This window comes from Oncorhynchus keta, chromosome 23, assembly GCF_023373465.1.
Source record: "Oncorhynchus keta strain PuntledgeMale-10-30-2019 chromosome 23, Oket_V2, whole genome shotgun sequence".
Taxonomy (NCBI): Eukaryota; Metazoa; Chordata; class Actinopteri; order Salmoniformes; family Salmonidae; genus Oncorhynchus; species Oncorhynchus keta.
The window spans coordinates 29,767,087-29,788,765 of NC_068443.1; the positions used below are offsets into that span (position 1 = coordinate 29,767,087).

Here is a 21,679-nt window from a genome sequence, read left to right on the forward strand (position 1 = left end):
GGATCTTTGATTATACAGCCCCTCATCTTGACACCAACATGAAATATTTTCTGTTATGGCTTTCTTTTTACAGTATATGTTGTCAGGTTTTTGCACTGTGTTTACTGGTTTCCTGTCACTGTGGGCTTCAGTACAGAGTCTGTCACTTCAGCAGAGGTCCAGATCCACATGGGTCTCATCTTCATTCAGTTTAACAGACAGTCGAGGATGGGTCGATTCATGATGTATCTTTAAGAAGTTAACATAATAACACTCACTTTAAACTAAAATATCATTACTTACCTATCAAGTCAAAGATGAGTAATAGTGAACAGAACAACATTGTAGATGACAGGATCTGTAGAATAAGCACCAGCGCAGATGAAAAGCATAGCATCAACTGGCTATGATCTACATCAGGCCTGGGCAATAGACGGCCCGGGGTCCGTTCGTGGCCGGCGACCTGATTCAATATGGCCCAAGGAATCATGCTGAGATCACATGAATAATTTATTTTCATGAACCTACAGTAGGATTCCCCCCATGCTCTAAAAGATGCATACGCAGAGTTCATCATGAGCTGTCAGGTTTTTGTGAAGTGGGTCTGGGTTTCCTGTCACCCTCTGAATAATACTCCTCAGGACTGGTTGGAGTAATATCATCCTCTAAAGTATCACCTACAAGGGCTGAAATCAGTAGAATAAAACAGAGTAGCATCATGGTCTATGTTACAGATCAAAATTCAAAAGGCACTCGCACATCTGAGCAAACTAATTTGCAGGTGCATGGCAACAATTGAACAAGATGAAGGAAAAAGGAAACAGCACACTGCTCTTGATAGTATCACCGATCTTATCACCGATAAGCTTATGTATCGGCCACACGGCCTTCGTCAGAGCTTTGGGGATTTTTTGAAAGTTGCACCAGTATGTGGACCTGGTCCCACCCACATCCTTTCTACACATCGAAGGGGGTTGGAGGCAAAGGGAAAATAAACAAGTGCTACCAAATATAACAATATGCATTTCATAATTATTACAAAAGTGTATAAATAAGGCGTATTAAACACGTCTGTAAAATCTCAATGAGGACATAGCAAGTTTTCATTAGTCATAGGGTACATCATACGATAAACGTCAGAATTAATCTACAAGAGACACAAATTTCATGTTCAAATTCACAACATAACATACATAGGCATTTCATCATTAAGTCCTTTAGGAAATAATGTCTGGGGGGTGAAAATCCCAAAACATTATATTTTACTCAGATTATTATTAATATCTCCTACCCTGTCTGATATATTATCTATGTTACAGATCAGACATTAATGTATATTTTAGAAAACAGCAAAGCCAAAACACTGCTATGACTGAAATAATAAGGCATTTACAATGTTGCTCCTCCTCTTTACATATTGTAGGTTTTTAAACACACCCACCAGGTTTCCTGTCAAAAAGAAAAACCTTGAGATGCATCATTACCTGTAGGTCATGTCATGTACGTATAGAATGTGTCAGGTTAGGTTTTTGTACAGCGCTTGTAGGTTTCCTTTCACTGTGGGCATCAGTGCACAGTAGTACATAGCAGAGTCTTTCTCTTTAGCAGAGGAGATCTCCAGATCCACACGGTTCTTCTCATCATTCAGCTTGACTGACAATCGAGGATCCAGACCTGGAGCCCGTGATGGAGACCCGACACCATGCAGGATAAGCAGGATATACTGAGGAGCTGATCCAGGGTTCTGGAGATACCATTGAAGAGAGACTGCAGATGAGTAGGTGCATGAAAGTGTAATATTTCTACCTGCTGGAGCATACACCTCCTCTCTGATTGGTTCAATGGTCTGACCATTACTGTCACCTGCAAGAGATGCAAAGTATGTTATTCCTCTATTATTACTCTGTTATATATCTATTTTCAACACATCAACACTTCGTTTAGATTCAACAGAATAGAAATTCAATAGAAATTGACAGATTATAGAGTACTTACATGCAACTACTAAAAGCAAAATAAATGTGGGGATTGACATTGTGGCTGAAACTGGAAGTTTGACAACACACAGCACAGCAAGATCTGTGTATACTAAAAAAACATCCTCCTCTGTCTAGTTTTGAATATACCATTTCTTCTCAAACCTTTGATGCCCCACCCCAAAATACAGAGAGTTGTCAGATGAGCTGAAGTAACATGCTGCTTGATTCCACTGTCACATCCTCAAAATGCAGGGATGCACTGAAATATGATTACCTTAGTCTCCCTCTACTGGATATTGGATAAAACTCTTATTTATCTCCATTTATTTTCTTGATTTTAGGGCACCAGAGTTGGCAGAAGGACCTGACCTGTCTACTGTGATGTCATACGGAAAACATTGCTTGAAGGGCATATCTGTAAGATATGTAGACAGGAATTAATAGACATGCATTTTTGTTTTCATCTTTATAGCTTTATTTACAGTTTAAACCGGCAACATATTCGGATAACCGAATGAGTTTCTGTCACTTTTTAATCTGTTCATTTGTTTCAACAAATAATTCACTGTTCATTTCCAACCTACATGTATATTCTTTGTCTATTGAAGGTAACCAAATCATTGACATGTTTCTCTTAGGGGATGTCAGTGTTTTTAGTTCACATCTTTGTACATTTTTGTAAAGGGTTTCATTTCATTGTGGGCTCCAGGGCACAGTAGTACAGAGTAGAGTCTAACACTTCAGCAGAGGAGATCTAGAGATCTATGCACGTTCTCTCATCGTTCAGTTTAACAGACAGTCGATGATCTTCAGGTTTATCTTTCACTACAGAGGGGTTTGAGGAGACTGTAGTGAGGAGGAGGAAGATGGGAGATGATCCAGGGTACTGATGATACCACTGGAGTGTACTAGCAGAGGAGTAGTTACAGGACAGATTTATGACATCACCCTCCAACCCAAACACCTTATCTGATGTTGGAGTAATGTCATTAACATGACTTCCACCTGGAAAACATTTATGAAAACAGGAATTATTATCAGAAAATTATCATACAATTAAAATCATTATTCAGTGTATTAAAAATGGACAAAATATCCTTCACAGTAATATTTCTCAAATCTCCAGTAATTACATTGGCTATGTTATTGGATATGAAGAATAGCATCAATCTCACCCACTAGTGCAAATACTTAAATTTATCCCAGTGACATGCTGGTAAGTGTTATTTGACACAGTAAAAAGAGTGAACACAAGTAGAGTTATGACTGAATGACTACCCTGCTTTCTCACTGTCACCTATAAAAGCCATTTCCTTTCCTCTGCCTCAATCATGTAACATGTTCCCTTAAAAAATGGCACACAACACAAAGTACTGTACACACAGTGTTTTTGTAAGGGGGCTGTATATCCTGTTGTCACAGTGGGCCTCAGAGCACAGTAGTACACAGCAGAGTCAGACAGCTGCAACCTCTGGATCGTCAAGGGGACTGATTGTGTCTTGGCATTTAGACTTGCATTGAATCTCTCCTTGAACCCTGCAGCATTGTCTCCAGATCCAGTAGAAAAACGGCTCAGCATTTGTTTAGGGAAGTAATTTGCTTCTTGTTTGTACCAATAGAGATAGGCAAAATTAGTAGCATCACTGGTGTTGTATTGACATCTCAGTGTTACCAATCCTCCTTCTGTAGCAATCACACTTCCTGGTTGCTGTTGGACATTGTCACCTATACACTCTGGAAGATAAAAAATAAAACATAAAGTCAGTGATTATACATTTTTTAATTAACAATTACATAGAACCAATGAGAGAAAAGGTTCCATCATACCAAAGCAGAATACAGAAAGAACCAGCCAGATGATCAGACAAAGTACCATGGTTATACAGAACACACTGAGGAGTGACTGTGGGTTACAGTAAGAGGTAGGGATCCTCTCTCTCTCTTCCATGTCCATCTCAGCCTGTATATCACCATCAACTGACAGACATGAAGGAGGAGCCTGTTCAAAGAGTGGAAAGACTCTATGGAAATGTATGGGTAAATATTACCTCGTCAATATTAGTTATTAGCTCTCTTTGTAGTACATTAGTCAAAATGAAAAGCTTACAGGTAGCTCAAATGAAATTAAAAGTAGTGTAAAGCAATTGTCAATTAAATAAATGTTCCTTGTAGTGAGGATAATAAACATACATTTTATTGTTGTTAAAACCTACAGATATTATATTTTAATTAATCTACAAACACTCATGTAGCCTACAGAGTATTTAATTCAGGTCTACTACTGTACATAAAGTATATTGAAATACATTTTGTGCTTTTGTCCCAACTTTCAGGGGTACTGTATGTTTCAATGGACACATGGAAAACCTGTAGTTTTTGTAAGGGGGCTGTATATCCTGTTGTCACAGTGGGCTTCAGAGCACAGTAGTACACAGCAGAGTCAGACAGCTGCACCCTCTGGATCGTCAAGGGGACTGACTTTGCTGTGAAATTCAGACGGGCATCAAATCGCTCCTTGAACTCAGTAGCAGTTTCCCCAGGTGAAAACATATCCCTTCTCAGCATAAATATGGGGTTGCTATTTGTTTGTTGTTTGTACCAGAAGAGATTTGGTGACAGATCAGCTGTATCAAATTGACAAGTGAGTGTTGTTGGTTGTCCTTCTATGACCATTACATCTTCTGTTGGCTGTCTTACATTCTCTTCTGCTCTGCACCCTGAAAAAAAAGATAAATATATCTTCAACATATATTAATAATGTATATAAATCAAATGAACAAGTGCACAGAAAGAGACAGATGAACTGAGTGATGTTATACCAAAGCAGCGTGCAGCCAGAAAATACAGGATCAGCCAATTTCTCATGACTAGTCAGTCAGTTTGAAGTGGAAAAGGAGCAGAACAATGCTGATCGATCACAGAGCTTTGACACCCTCTGTCCTACTGTTGATGCTTCATGTTGTTCTGTATTACATGCAGTAGTAGACCATGGGGAGGTGTCTGTCTGTATGGCATCCTCTGAATCAGGGGTGTGTGTGCTTTGTTGTGTTGCCCCCTTCAGGTTGACTTTCATACTACACCACCAAGCCAGTGTGAATTGTGAGGAGGGCCAACTACAAACAATAATATTGTTACACTGTCATATTCCAAATTAGTTATTGAACCAAGTGTAGTTTACAATGCAGTTTTGGGAGAACTTTCAGCTTCATTCGACACACCTAGTCCACAACAGGAACTTCCATATATGGGGTTCTTCTTCTTTATTGGAATGCAGCCTTAGCGCAGGCACTCCATACATGGACTCAGACTTCCATATTGGAATGCGGCCGGAGCAGGAACTCCATATATGAGCACCAACATTTATTTTGGAATACGGCTCTGGAGCAGAAACTCCCTACAAGGGCTTCGACACCCATATTGAAATGTAGCTGAGTGGCCAGGAACTCCATATATTTACACAGAGTTGTGAACATGCCAACTTGCGCACTGGCATCCAATATTCATTAGCTAGCCTGCCTCACTCACTTGAATCCAATTGCTTCATCAACCACCCTCATTGTATTCTTCTTCACTCCTTTGCACTTCTGGTAGCTGTGGGGTTTTTTACGTTCCTGAAGTGTTGAGACGGTCCAGCCAATTGTGTCAAATATGTTCATTACGCGAGGCCTTGTTGAACAGTGTACATTAGTGGCATCTACTGGTCAGAAATATTTTAGAACAGCCAAATTTACACGTGTGCAGAGTAACCTTTTTGTATTCTACCGAAATCAATTCCAAAACAATTAGGTGGTTGTTCGATGAAACAAAGCTTTGGACATAAAAGATAATGTGCTTCTGATAAAATGATACAAGCATCGGCACACTGGCTTGAAGTATAGTGCTTAGCAACTTCAGCGAATTCCTCGGGGCTCCAATATCAAACACAACATTAAGGGCCAGCTGAACTCCGGTCCATCTCCGGCTGATCCTGCTGGGACGCCAGCTATCAACTTCGCTCTACGAATGGGCACTGATCCTGCCTGGATGCCAACTGAACCCCGGTCAACGACAGGGTGCTTATCCTGCTGGTAGTCCAGCTATCTAGCGGTCCACGACTGCGGGTTGGCCTCCCTGACTACCATACATGTCAAACCCCTCACACCAATCTCTACTAACTAGAGTGAAGAATAAGTCTTGTGATTGCACACAGCACAGGTGGGACCACACTTCTCTGATCTAAACCTCTGCCATATGATATCAAATTGTGGTTGATGTATAATTATGCTCCACACAACAACAAAACATTTTTGGTTTGCAAGTTTTGGTACAGTGTCTTACACATTTTGTATCACAGTTGTATCTGCCAGGGTTAAACCTGTTATAATCAGTTCAGTTGATTTCTGGGACTCTTTGGATGTATATCTCTTATCAGGGATAAGTTCACTTGTACTTAATCTGGCACCTTTATAGAGTAGAAATGGAGGAGCTTGGTTAAGATAATGCCTGTACTAGCAAAGCCAAGGTCCATTTTGGCTTGTATCATATGAACTGCTCAGAGTCACAGATTCTCCCTCTGACTTGATGACTTCATGGCTTAAAGAAGTAATGTGATCCCCAGCTATTAGTTCTGTGAGGAAAAATAAAGAGTCAAACTAATTCAACAAATGATAGGAGCTACATCCTGTAATAACAATGTACATAAATAAAATAAAGAAAGACACAGAAAGAGAAAGAGAAACTGAGTGATGTTATACCAAAGCAGCATGCAGCCAGAACATGAAGGATCAGCCAATTTCTCATGACTAGTCAGTCAGTTTGAAGTGGAAAAGGCAAGGAGCAGAACAATGCTGATCTATCTATCACAGAGCTTTGACACCCTCTGTCCTACTGTTGATGCTTCATGTTGTTCTGTATTACATGCAGTAGTAGACCATGGGGATGTGTCTGTCTGTTTGGCATCCTTTGATTCAGGGGGTGTGTGCTCTGTTAGGTTTCCCCCTTCAGGTTGACTTTCATACTACACCACAGAAAGGTGTGAATTGTGAATAGGGCCAACTACAAACAATAACATTGTTGCACATTATTTTCCCAAATGCTTTTCCAACTGATATAAACATGTGGAATAAACTACTGATTAAAGAGTGAAGAATATAATACATTATCTGGCAACTTTTATACAGTAGAAACTGAAGTGCTTGGTTATAATTATGCAGTACCAGTAAAGCCAAATATTATTATATGTGCTGCTCAGAGTCACAGATTCTCCCTCTGTTCTAATGACTTCATGAATTACAGATTAATGATACCTTAATAGAAAAATGACTCAAGTAAAAGTGAAAGTCACCCAGTAAAATACTCCTCGAGAATTTTGAGTCTAAACATGTTTGGTTTCAATATACTTAGGTATCAAAACTAAAAGTACACATAATTTCACAATCCTTATATTAAGCAAACCAGACGGCACATTTATTATAATTGTAATTGTAATTGTAATTATAATATAATTGTTTTTACAGATAGCCTGTGGCACACTAAGACACTCAGATATCATTTACAAAGCATTTGTATTTAGTGAGTTCGCCAGATCAAAGACAATAGGGATGACCCGGGGATTTCCCTTGATAAGTGTCTGAATTTTACAATTTGACTGTCCTGCTTAGCATTCCAAATGTATTTTCTGGGTATCAGGGAAAATGTATTTTGTAAAAAGTACATTATTCTCTTTCGGAATGTAGTGGCGTAAAATGAAAAGTTGTCAAAATGTAAATAGTAAAGTGAAGTACATTTGAGACTCTAAAAAAATAGATCTACAGGTAACCTTGATTCATGACCAAACATAAGAAAGTACAGAGAATATCCAGATTGCTTTGTTCTGAGTGCAGTTGTATGAATGTACAAGATGTCTGATATGCTGACTCCCTTGCCCTTTCTCTTTGAATTTTGGTGTTCCAAGCACGTTCAACAACAATCTATTCAATCCCTCAGGCTGTGGATCTCCTTGACGATGGTACGTTGTTGTCCTTGACCTTTATGATCTAATCCTGAGTTTTATATTCTAGCTTCTCCTACTGACAATTTAGGAACAAACATGTTTTTATGTACATTTGATATCAGTTTACAAATGGTTTATGCATGAAATTCCATTTGATGGCGCTGTGCTCAAACAAAAGATAGCAGATGTTTGAAAAACCACAAAGTGACGGATCTGTATTCTGCTGAGTGCTGAGTCAGTGAGTTATGTGTCACTGTGGACATCACAGCACAGCAGTAGTACAGCGCAGAGACTTTCCCTTCAGCAAAGGTGATTTCCAGATCTACCCTAGTTTTCCCTTTACAGTTTTACAGTAAGGTGAGCGTGCAGAAAGTAACTACTTGTGTAGTATGCTAGGGTGAATTCCAACACAGTTTTTTAAAAGGAGAATATGTTATCTTAAGTAAGCCCTACCCCTGCCCTAAAATATGCATAAGAGGCGTTTATTATGAGCTGTCAGGTTTTGTACAGTGTTTCTGGGTTTCCTGTCACTGTGGACTGCAAGGCACAGTAGTACAGAGCAGAGTCTGTCACTTCAGCAGAGGAGATCTCCAGATCCACACGTTTGGCTTTTTTGTCATGATTTAGTGAGAAACCTGGTGTTTTTGCAGTCATATGTTCCATGACCAATAACTGTGGTGCTGATTGTGGATATTGTCGATACCATTGAAGAGTGTTGACAGAGGTGTAGTTACAAGAGAGAGTAACTCTGTCCCTTTCTGAAGCCACTTCTACATCAGTGTAGGGTGTTAATACCTGTTCAGAACTGAGACCTGTAAAAACATGATATTATATATATATATTACTTTAAACCCACATGGAAGATTAAGTTAATTCCAAATGCAGTTTAAAATGGAAATGTTTTCAAAAAATGTTCAAAAATATGCATCCTCATGTTGTGCACTGTCTTTATAATGTTTGTTTAGAAAAATAAATACACCTCAACATAACACTCAGTTTCAATAAAAATGTAATCACTTACCTATCAAGTTAAAGACGGGTAATAGTGAACAGAACAACATTGTAGATGGCAGGATGTGTAGAATAAGCCCCAGCTGCACAGCATCAACTGGCTATGATCTTCATGGTAGAATCATGTTTTATCTTGATGATTCATGATCTAATCCTGAGTTTTATACTCTAGCTCCTCCTACTGACTATGTTGAAACAAATATTTCTATATGTTCATTTAATAGCATTTTATAAAACATTTATGCAGAAAATGCCCCGCTAGATAGAGATGTGGTCAAACAAAATACATTATATCCTTTCTATGTTTTTCTGACCGATTACTAGTCAGTTGGCTTCAGCTATGCTGCTCTAAAGAGTGCAGTACATGGATTTACCACCAGAGGACCAAACCACTGAGCAGGTCCATGTTGAGAGCAATGATGTCATATAATCTAAGCATACTGTATGTATTTGATGTGGTTAATAGACCTGATTGTAGCAGAATAGGAATATGCATCAAATTGACAGAATCTGTCAATGCTCCAATCAAATTAAGGACAGGTGAAACGTTCAAGTCATAAGCTTTATTTATAGGAGACATTAACATCATTCATTAGTGTTTTTTGAAAAAGTCAGGGTTAGACACAAGTTCATAAATAAACTGGATAAATTACTGTTGATGTTGTCCCTGCTGAAGTTTTTGTGCAGTGGGTGTAAGTTTCCTGTCATTGTGGGGATCACAGCACAGTAGTACACAACAGAGTATGTCACTACATCAGAGGAGATCTCCAGATCTACACATTTTTTCTCTTCATTCAGTTTTGTAGATATGTTAAGTATTCAGAGGATCTGCCTGTTTATAAACCCTGTACCTAAGATGTGCTGTGTCTTGTTGATAACAATTGCATTCATCTCCAGTATTAACTGTTCTTGAATAGTTGGATGACAGGGTAACAGGGGTTCCCTCTATTCAGTACCAGTGGTGGAGAAAGTACCCCGTTTTCATACAGTACTAGAGTAAAAGTAAAGATACCTTAATAAAAAATGACCAAGTAAAAGTGAAAGTCACCCAGTAAAATCCTACTTGAGTAAAATTTTTAAATATACTTAAGTATCAAAAGTAAAAGTATAAATCAATTCACATTCCGTATATTAGGTGAAATCAACACCTCAAATAAACAATTAACAAACCCGTAACCCCTTTCCAGTAATTGAATAATCTCAAAATATAAACCTGTTGTACAACCTTTTTGGGATAGGGCGCAGCATTTTCACTTTTGGATGAATAGCATTCCCAGAGTGAACTGCCTCCTACTCTGTCCCAGATGCTAATACATACATATTATTATTAGAATTGGATAAAAACACACTGAAGATTCTAAAACTGTTTGAATTATGTCTGTGAGTATAACAGAACTCATATGGCAGGCGAAAACCTGAGAAAAATCCAACCAGGAAGTGGGACATCTGAGGTTTGTAGTTTTTCAATGCTTTGCCTACCGAGTACACATTGAGATATGGATGAGGTAGCAATTCCTAGGGCGTCCACTAGATGTCAACTGTCTTTTGAGACTTGAATGAGGATTCTACTATAAAGGAGGGGCTCATGAGACCTGTTTGAGTCAGTGGTCTGGCATAGTACCTCGGTCTCATGACGCGCGCTCCCGACAGAGTTACCTCTCGTTCCAGTGCCTTTTCTGAAGACAAAGGAATTCTCCTGTCGGAACATTATTGATGTTTTATGTTAAAAACATCCTAACGATTGATTCCATACATCGTTTGACATGTAACGTAACTTTTCGAGTTTTTGTCTGGATGAAATGCTCGCGCCTCACGAAGATGGATTACTGGGCTGAACATGCTGACAACAAGTGGCTATTTGGACATAAATGATGGAACTTTATGGAACAAATCAGTCATTTATTGTCGAACTGGGATTCTTGGGAGTGCCTTCTGATGAAGATCATCAAAGGTAAGTGAATATTTATGGTGTTGTTTCTAACTTCGTTGATTCCAAAATGGCGGCTATTCCTCTGGCTGTTTTGGGTTCTGAGCGCCGTTCTCAGATTATGATTGTATTGGATTTGTTAATGTTTGAAAGTCACATATTTCAAAAAAAATATTTTTGAATTCTTGAATTTCGCTCACTGCCTTTTCAGCGGAATGTGGACGAGGTGTTCCGCTAGCGGAAGCCCTGAGCTAGAAAGGTTAACCTCCTTGGGATATGTGGGACGCGTCCCACCTGGCCAAAAGCCATGGAAAATGCAGAGCGCCAAATTCAAATAAATTACTATATAAATCAAACTTTCATGAACCTCTTGCTCCAACCTGGCACGCAGGCGTCCCATCTAGAGATCTGGAAATGCAAATGCGCTACGCTAAATGCTAATAGTATTAGTTAAAACTGAAACGTTCATTAAAATACACATGCAGGGTATTGAATTAAAGCTACACTCGTTGTGAATCCAGGCAACAAGTCAGATTCTTAAAATGCTTTTCTGCGAAAGCATGAGAAGCTATTATCTGATAGCATGTAACACCCCAAAAGACCCGCAGGGGACGTAAACAAAATAATTAGCATAGTCGTCGCTACACAAACCGCACAAATAAAATATAAAACATTCATTACCTTTGACCATCTTCTTTGTTGGCACTCCTAGATGTCCCATAATCACTATTGGGTCTTTTTTTCGATTAAATCGGTCCATATATAGCCTAGATATCGATCTATGAAGACTGTGTGATAAACGGAAAAAAATAGCGTTTCATAACGTAACGTCATTTTTTAAAATTCAAAAAGTCGACGATAAACTTTCACAAAACACTTCAAAATACTTTTGTAATGCAACTTTAGGTATTAGTACACGTTAATAAGCGATAAAATTCATCAGGAGGCGATGTAAATTCTATAGATGTCAGTCTGGAAAAATTGTCAGGATATTTCTCAACCAAAACATCAGGTCGGAGACCGGAGGGAATCGGTTCCCTTGATTCGGTTTGACCAAGAATCAAAGCCGAATCAAATGACAAGACTCTAGACATCGTGCGGAAGCAAACTCGGCCTCATTTAATTTGGTTCTTCTTGAACAATTCCTGGAAGTGGCGCATGGATATTTATTTCCATTTTCAGTGATCAGATTTTCCTGCACTATTCGATGAAACGCACGTTCTGTTATAGTCACAGCAGTGATTTAACCAGTTTTATAAACGTCTGAGTGTTTTCTATCCACACATACTAATCATATGCATATACTATATTCCTGGCATGAGCAGCAGGGCGCTGAAATGTTGCGCGATTTTTAACAGAATGTTCGAAAAAGTAGGGGGTAGGAGTAGAAAAACTGTACTTCAAATCTATGATACTCCCCCACTTAACACAATGCTTGACTAATTGGGCCCAAGCTTGCGGTACAACTTTAAAACCCATTCAGTCTGTCTACAAACAGGCTCTCAAAGTGCTTGATAGGAAGCCCAATAGCCATCACCACTGTTACATTCTCAGAAAGCATGAGCTCCTGAGTTGGAAAAATCATGTGCAATACACTGATGCATGTCTTGTATTCAAGATCCTAAATGGCCTGGCACCCCCTCCACTCAGTACTGAAGACTACTAATTGAAGAGTTAAGAACACATATTTCTCACAGTGCATTGAATATAGATGTTTTATTTAACCTTTATTTAACTAGGCAAGTCAGTTAACAACCTCTTTGGGCTAGGGGGCAGTATTTTCACACCCGGATGAAAAGCATGCCCAAAGTAAACTACCTGCTACTCAGGCCCAGAAGCTAGGATATGCATATTATTACTAGATTTGGATAGAAAACACTGAAGTTTCTAAAACTGTTTGAATAATGTCTGTGAGTATAACAGAACTGATTTGACAGTCGAAACCCCGAGCACAATCCATCCAGGGAAATTTATTTTTGAGCTCAATCTGTTTTCCATTAGGTTTCTATGGCAATCCCTTGTTAATATAAATATGCTTGCAGTTCCTATGGCGTCCACTAGATGTCAACAGTCTTTAGAAATTGGTTGATGTTTTTCCTTTGAGAAATGAAGAAGTAGCCCTTTCCTTTCTGAGTGTCAAGCCAAGTGTACTTTTTTGTTTGGTGTGCACGACCTGGAACTCTCTCCACTTTCATTTTATCTGCTATTGAACACAGTATATTCCGTCTTAAATTTTATTGATTATTTACATTTTAAAATACCTCAAGTTGGATTAGGAAAGTTGTTTGAAATGTTTGGATAAAGTTACAGGTAACTGTTAGAGGAATTAAATTCCTATATGTTTATTACCCAATTCAATTAATACACTCAGCCCATTTCTAAGGATTTGTAAGAAACTTATTTGCATAAAATTGGCGGAGACCAGTCTCAAAATCAAGCAATAGTGTATATTCTCAAGAGTTCAGAACATGATACAATTTACAACAGGTTATAAACTGAAAATGACGTCATTAGGTTTCAAACTGTCCCGTCCCTCCTCCACTCCGGTACAATGGCAGTATAGTTCACAAGCCTTCCTACATCTTCCCACACCAGTTTAGATTATTTATGACTAGGCCAAGGTCTCCCTGTGTAGATAAGCATTCTAGCCAGTCTGGCGATAAATTCATTCGTTTCTACCAACAGACAGTCTTTGTTCTTACTCTTGATTATAATTACACACATAATATTCAGTACAATGATTAAAATAAAATGCATACATCTATACAGTAATATAATATGTATTCTGATTAGTCAGTCCTGATTGAAATGTATACATAATTAGTCATTATTGATAAAAAAAATCCCTTAACCGTAACGTATTAGATACTTTGTAGGCATGTTGGGCGAGTTGGAACCAGTGTATTTCTGAATCAAACGCGCCAAATAAATTGACATTTTGGGGATATATAGAAGCAACTTATCGAACAAAAGGACCATTTGTGATGTTTACGGGACATTTTGGAGTGCCAACAGATGAAGATCTTCAAAGGTAAGGCATGAATTATATCGTTATTTCTGACTTTTGTGTATTACCTGTCTGGTTGAAATCTGATTCTACAGCACAGTAGTAGAGAGATGAGTCTGTTCAATTACTTACTACTTTTGAGGTACTTTGCAACAACTTCGCATGTTAGCTAACCCTTCCCCTAACACTTACCTTAACCATATAAACTAACTCCTAAACTTAAACCTAACCCTAAACCCTAAACCCTAAACCCTAAACCCTAAACCCTATACCTATACCGAACCTACAGTGTCTTGCAAAAGTATTCATCCCCCTTGGAGTTTTTCCTATTTTGTTTCATTACAACCTGTAATTTAAATGAATTTTTATTTGTATTTAATGTAATGGACATACACAAAATCATCCAAATTGGTGAAGTGAAAAAAATATTTTGTTTCAATAAATTCAAAAAAATGTAAAACAGAAAAGTGGTGCATGCATAAGTGCATGCATACCCCCTTTGCTATGAAGCCCCTAAATATTATCTGGAAGCAACCAATTACGTTCAGAAGTCACATAATTAGTTAAATAAAATCCACCTGTATGTAATCTAAGTGTCACATGATCTCAGTATATATACACCTGTTCTGAAAGGCCCCAGAGTCTGCAACATCACTAAGCAAGGGGCACCACCAAGCAAGCGACACCATGAAGACCAAGGAGCTCTCCAAACAGGGTTAGGGACAAAGTTGAGGAGATGTACAGATCAGGGTTGGATTATAAAAAAATATCATCAACTTTGGAAATCCCACAGAGCACCATTTAAATACATTATTAAAAAATTGAAAGAATATGGCACCACAACAAACCTGCCAAGAGAGGGCCACCCACCAAAACTCAAGGACCAGGCAAGGAGGGCATTAATCAGAGAGGCAACAAAGAGACCAAAGATATCACTGAAGGAGCTGCAAAGCTCCACAGTGGAGATTGGAGTATCTGTCCATAGGACCACTTTAAACATGTTTTGAATGAATCATATCGTAATTCATGTACCATAAATGCTATATAGACATATGTGTGCAATCCAAAACTGAAGTGCAAAACCTGTGCACTTACCTAAGGACATTGACAAAAGCAGAATTGCACTAAAACATCTTCATGGGGTCTGAATGACTGACTGTTTGTGCTGTCACTATCCTCTCTTCAAACATCTTGTAGACTATATACTGTAATGTCAAATCACTCATTGACTTTGTTGCTCTACCTCTCAACACTCAAGGTAGTCTGGTATTCGAGTTAAACAGTATTTCTGGGTTGGATTGCTGCTAAATGCCATCTTCATGATTTTGCTGTAGTTCTGAATAGAGACATTTCAGATCATGACTGCCCTCGATTGATATTGTAAAAAAAATGTATCACTCAAATATCACATGAATAAACATGGCGTGATGTTCCACAATGCTGGAATGGGGTGAAAAAGTTTGGGAATCTTTGCTAGAAGGAAGCGAAACAACACCGCAAATGTTCTTCATTCTGTATTTATTCAGACTGGTATCGTTGATCATGTTATATCAGAACAGGAAGATGCAGACAATATGAATAAGTAGTTCCTGAATAATATTTATATTAAATGTGTTTTATTGTGGAAGTGCAGGAAGTAATATATGTATTAATGTACTCTCCTTTATATCTGATTGATCAGACTACAATGCACTGTTCACCCCCAAGGGTCTTGACAGGTTTTTGTACAGTGTGTCTGGGTTTCCTGTCACTGTGGGCTGCAAGGCACAGTGGTACAGAGCAGAGTCTTCCAATTCAACAGAGGAGATCATCAAGTCAACACGGGTCTTCTCTTCATTCAGTCTACCAGTGTGTCGTGGAGTTGTAATGGATGTATTCTGAATATACATGCTGCTTTGTAGGATCAAAAGAAGACATTCTGGTCTGGATCCGGGGTATTGACGGTACCATTGTAGATTATTAACTTTGCCTTTGTAGTTGCAGGAGAGAGTGATGTCTGTTCCTTGGAGAGCATTGACTTCAGGCTTCACTGGAGTTATTGTTTCCTGCTCCATACTATCAGCTGCAACAACATAAGTATTGTCATTGTGTTAATGTTTATTTCTAAAGATAAACATGGATTAGGTGCCCATAAAGTATGACAAGAGAAAGAATCGAAACTTCCCAGTGAAATACCACTTAGTTTTAAATGCAATCATTCACTGAAAAAAAGCAATGTCACTGTATTCAAAATGTTATTTGGTTTAACCTGAGTATTCAGCACTCACCTACAAATGCTGAGAGGAGCAACAGTAATATGAGTGACATCCTGACACAGACTAGATAAACCAACTGAGAGACAAGACAGTGAGAGAGCTGAGTAGATCCTCTACAGAGACATCCTCATGGTTGCAGGTATACCCAGCCTATACCAGTGTTTGACTATGAGGCCCCTCCTCTGATAACTGGATATGTAACTCTTCTTCTGTGGTTTGTGATTAAGGGTTTTCAGTTCCTATTGGCCTCCTCCTCAGATTATTTTCGACTTAATTTCTATTTGAAAATGTCTAGTTCTTGCTGTAGTCTTTGTTTTTTCAATAGATCAACAATACTAACCCACTCTATACTATATAAACCATCTGCAAATTTGTGTCAGACTGTCAACATTTTGTGTGAGGAAGTGTTTCCTGTCACTGTGGGCTCTATGGGACAGTAGTACAGAGCAGAGTCTGTCACTTCAATAGAGGAGATCCCAGATCCATGCGTTCTATATGAAGTCAAGAATCAGGAACTCTAGTTTAGACCTGGGATACTAATGATACCAATGTAGATTGTTTACAGAGCCAGTGTAGCTGCAGGATGATGTGATGGTATCACCCTCCACACCACTCACCATAGGCCTAGTGGAATTGTCATCTTCAGAATTGCTACTTAGTAGTAAAGAGCAGAGACTGTCACTTCAGTAGATGAGATCTCCCGATCCACACGGTTGTCCTCTTCTTCATGTATGAGGGTCCATTTTGTACTATCAGTGCTGGTTATGATCCCAGAGTAGTCCAGTATGAGGAACTGTGGAGAGGATCCAGGGTGCTGGAGGTACCATAACAGACTGTTGGTTAATGAGCTGATGTATCTACAGGAGAGTTTAACACTACTAACCTCCATAACATCCACTACATCTCTGTCTGGAGTAATTATGTCTTAAACACTTGTACCTGTAAAAAATAACAACATGTATTACTGAGTCAATGTGGACAGTGTACAGTATATCCACACTTGGTGTTTCAAAGTGTATGATATTGATATTGAACATTCTGTTAGTACATATTCAGTTACTGGAGAATGAATTCTTACCTATAAGTACACAAAAAACAAGACTGAATAGAGCAGCATCATAGACACTGGGTGTTAGACAGAGACTTCTCTAATGATCTTCTCTTGGAACATTCACTCTCTGGTTGCGGCAGGGTAGCCTGATGGTTAGAGCTTTGGACTAGTAATCGGAAGGTTGCAAGTTCAAATTCCTGACCTGACAAGGTACAAATCTGTCGTTCTGCCCCTGAACAGGCAGTTAACCCACTGTTCCTAGGCCGTCATTGAAAGTAAGACTTTGTTCTTAACTGACTTGCCTAGTTAAATAAAGGTTAAATAAAAAATCTGTTTCACTCATTACATGTTATGTGTAACACTAAGCTCCTCCTCTTAACACAATATAATGGGGGCATGTTGACTCCACTTGATGGCATTATTGTCAAATAAAACCTTTAACTCCAGAGCAGAAATGTTCTCTCAGGGAATGTTAGGTTTTTGTACAGTGTTCCTGGGTTTCCTGTCACTGTGGGCCTCAGAGCACAGTAGTACAGAGAAGAGTCTGTCACTTCAGCAGAGGAGATCTCCAGATAAACATGGGTCCTCTCTTTGTTCAGTTTACCAGAGAAGCGAGAGTCAAGAGAATCAGCTCTATGTTCAGTCCCAGTGTAGTGCTGGATGAGCAGAAGGTATTGGGGAGCAGATCCTGGAGACTGTTTATACCATAGTAGATTGTCTGCTGAGGAGTAGTTGCAGGAAAGAAGAACATTACTACCCACTTCTGCATACACTTCATGTTGGTTTGGCTCTATAGTCTGCTCATAGGTGTCACCTGCAAATTTGAAGAAATTAAGATTGAGTAATTTTTTTATTGAAATAAACATTTATTGTTGTAATTTTCTAAGCAGAAAACATGACACTACTTTGAAAGCCATAACTTACCTATTACTGAGAACATAATAATTGACCAGATGAACAACATGGCTGGGGTTGGAAGTCAAACTGACTAATAGTACAACAGAGGCTGAATACTCCAAACTAAGTTCATCTGCAAGGTTTTCAGTTGATCATTTCTGTTTAGTTCACCTACAAACTCCACCCCAAAGTACAGTTGCTATAAAGATTCTCAATCTCTCCTCTCCTCACCTCTCCTGACCTCTCCTTCCCTCCCCTCTCCTCTCATTTGTCCTCTTTTCAGTGATACTGCATCTCTCATTCCCTCCACTGGGTGGTGGAGGGAATGTAGTACAGAGCAGAGTCTGTCACTTCAGTAGAGGAGATGTCCAGATCCATTTCATGTATGAGGGTCCATTTTGTACTATCAGTGTTGGTTATGACCCCAGAGTAGTCCAGTATGAGGAACTGTGGAGAGGATCCAGGGTGCTGGAGGTACCATAACAGACTGTTGGTTAATGAGCTGATGTATCTACAGGAGGGTTTAACACTACAACCCTAAATGTTAAAAATAACAAGGTGAAACAGCACAGCATGGTTAATGTTAAAGGGATATCAACCCGATTCCTTTTTCTGTGGCTTCCCTAAGGTGTCAACAGCCTTTAGACATAGTTTCAGGCTTTTATTTTGAAAAATGAGCGTGAAGGATCGTGAGTTGATGCGCAATTGAGTAAACCGGCCATTGTTCCTCCCGCTGTTATGGAAAAAGCTACACACTCGGTTGATATATTATCGAAAATATATTTTAAAAACTACCCGAGGAATGATTATAAAAACGTTTGACATGTTTCTGTGGACATTATGAAGACTATTTGGAATTTCCGTCTGCGTTGTCATGACCGCTCTTTCCTGTGGATTCCTGAACATAACGCGACAAACAAACGTCGGTATTTTGGGTATAAAAATAATCTTTATGGAACAAAAGGAACATTTGCTGTGTAACTGGGAGTCTCGTGAGTGAAAACATCCGAAAATCATCAAAGGTAGACGGTTCATTTGATTGCTTTTCTTTTCGTGGCCAAGCTTCCTCATGCAAAGTGTACATAATGCTATGCTAGGCTATCGATAAACTTACACAAACGCTTGGATTGCTTTTGCTGTAAAGCATAATTTCAAAATCTGAGACGACAGGGTGATTAACAAAAGGCTAAGCTGTTTTTCGAAATATTGAACTTGTGATTTCATGAATATGAATATTTTCTAGTAATATTATTTGACTGTTGCGCTATGCTATTCAAAAGTTGCAGACGGAAATTATCCCGCTACAGGGATTGGTAGCATCAAGAAGTTAAAGCATCTTGCTCTATTTCATCAGCAACCACTACATTTGTCATTTTGATCACAGGATTCGAACCTGCCATCAAAGCAGAAGTGCAAATTCTATCTATGTTCTCCCGTACATAGTCTTTTGGTGGCTGAGTACATCTACTCATTTCCCATATCGAGCCGGTTTGGAAGAATGCTTGTGTGTTTCTTTCAGCGCCTCCATGGCTTTATTAAAATCCAGAAGCTCCAGTAGGATTGTCTGTCGCCATTTCAATCATTATTATACCCAAACCTCTCCCAACGGTGTACAGGATGTTTAGATATCTTCACTCCATTCTCTAATACATACCTTCTAGTAACTATTTTCAAAGGTAGGGCTACCCACTTCCCCGGAGAATGGTTATGGTATTTGTGCCTACTGATTGGTCACAACACTTAATACCTTGTGTTACAACCATAACGTCTGCAAATGTATTACTGGAGAATACGGATGACTTAAAGGAACCCACCCTACAACATATTTTTTACGACCGGTCGTTACACAATGGGCCTATTGAAAAAACTCAGGCTTTCTAGGTCCGTATCCTATAAATGATCAGCCAACGATTCTCATCTCCCTAAGATGTCAAAATGAGTTGTAACAGGTGTAGAAACTGTGCCTACCTTGTTTGTTGCCAGCTCCACTGACCTGGACTCTCTGTTTTAACTATAAATTGTGGTGAATCCTGCCAACAACGCCAACTGTTGGGTTCTAATTGTCAGAGTAAAAACTCAACGGACACTATGAAAGCTCAAACCAAGTTTTTTCTTCCCAGAGGGTCAATACAGCTGATTATATGACAAGATTTCAGACAAGCATTGATATTTAACTCTATCTCCTATGCTGAGTCTCCTCCTACACACCTGAACAGCCAATGCATCTCTGTTGCTAGACAGAACCTTAGTGATATCTGTTCTTCCTCACTTCATCTGACCTGACCTCTGCCACAAAGTGCTCACTCCTCCCCAACTCAAGGCTGTCATGGTGAACACTTAAAAAACATTAATTGAAGACTACTGATTGAAAAGTGAAGAATACAAATTTCTCGCAGTGCACTGAATATGAAGACAGAGAAACACTAGGTCAACTGGTGATTTCACACAGCATAGGTTTGACCACAGTTCTCTGCCATTATGATATCAAATTGTGGTTTGATGTTCGAATTTGATCCTCGGTTCATCAAAGAATTTTGGTCTGCAGGGTTTTGTACAGCGTCTTATCCACATTCTATCACTGGGTATAACAATTAACATAATAATAGTCTCTGAGTAGAGAGCTGTGTCTGCCAGGGTTAGATGTGTTATGATCAGTTCAGTAGTAGTCTGAGACATTTTGGATGTATATCTCTTATCAGGGATATGTTCCCTCATGCTTGATCTGGCACCTTTATACAGTAGAAAGTGAGGAGCCTGGTAATCATAATGCCTGTACCAGTAAAGCAGAGGATAATTCCTGCTTGCATCATATGAGCAGCTCAGAATCACAGGTTTTCCCTCTGTACTGATGACTTCATGTTTTACAGCACTAATGTGCTCCCCAAGCAATTAATTCTGTAAAGAAAATATAGAAACATAATCAATTGGGTGTCAATTTTAATTTCTATCAACAATGCAGGCTCAATTACAGTGGTTCCTCCTTTAAAAGTTGTATCATACTGTGGCACACCTTGCGTGCTGCTGCAGCATTCTGTGGCACGTCATTTAATTTTCAGCCATTTCTTCTGTTACTGCAAGTTATTGCTAGTTTTACCATCAGAGGGCATATTTGAGAAGCGTTTGACAGCATTCCGTATTGGCAATCCGTATTGCCGTATTGGCTTAATTAATTTGAATAACATTATGGTGTTTCCATTCAGAGAAAAATTTAAATCAAAACCCTAAGGGTTTCCATTAGGATGGAATGGAAAACATGGTGCTGTACAACGTGGTTGTCGGGAGTAGGCTACAGGATTGGAGGGTTCTAAATTGTTTGCCTTCATTAAGACAACTTTGTTCCAATATTTCCGTAAATCAGTAACATTTATTCCCATAGTAAATCGTTATGGATCCTTAAATAACTAAATCAGCATCTGCATTTTGAAAGAGTATTTTTTTATCTTTTATTTTATTAACGAAATGAGTAGTTGTGTCCAAACTCTTGACTGGTACTTGCTTAAGTAATTTCATTAATATTATGGTGTTTCTACTCCATGAAAAATGAAACTGGGATGGAAAAGAAAACAAGGTGCAGTACAGTGTGAATCTCATACATTCAGAGC

At 38.9% G+C, this 21,679-nt stretch overlaps 1 protein-coding gene and 1 long non-coding RNA gene across 2 annotated transcripts; one reads left to right on the plus strand and one right to left on the minus strand.

Annotated features, from left to right (window-relative positions):
• The first annotated feature begins 1,589 nt into the window (after positions 1 to 1,589).
• Positions 1,590 to 2,537, plus strand: LOC118402131 (uncharacterized). The gene is made up of 2 exons (XR_004829433.2): positions 1,590 to 1,858; positions 2,300 to 2,537. It is a non-coding gene; the product is annotated as an uncharacterized LOC118402131 (long non-coding RNA).
• A 5,887-nt stretch (positions 2,538 to 8,424) lies between these two features.
• Positions 8,425 to 16,288, minus strand: LOC118402132 (uncharacterized). The gene is made up of 4 exons (XM_052477354.1): positions 16,142 to 16,288; positions 15,575 to 15,936; positions 8,951 to 9,023; positions 8,425 to 8,741 (listed from the first exon to the last, which is right to left on the minus strand). The coding sequence occupies exons 1-4, from the start codon at positions 16,179 to 16,181 to the stop codon at positions 8,425 to 8,427; spliced, it is 792 nt and encodes a 263-aa protein (XP_052333314.1). The 5' UTR covers positions 16,182 to 16,288.
• Between the last annotated feature and the right edge of the window lie 5,391 nt (positions 16,289 to 21,679).

Coding starts and splice junctions, on each gene's coding strand:
- LOC118402132 (XM_052477354.1), bottom strand. CDS start 16,181: ATGTCACTCATATTACTGTTGCTCCTCTCAGCATTTGTAG. Junction 15,937..16,141: donor GCTCCTCTCAGCATTTGTAG/GTGAGTGCTGAA, acceptor ATGTTGTTGCAG/CTGATAGTATGGAGCAGGAA. Junction 9,024..15,574: donor ACCTGTCAAGACCCTTGGGG/GTGAACAGTGCA, acceptor GATGCTGTGCAG/CTGGGGCTTATTCTACACAT.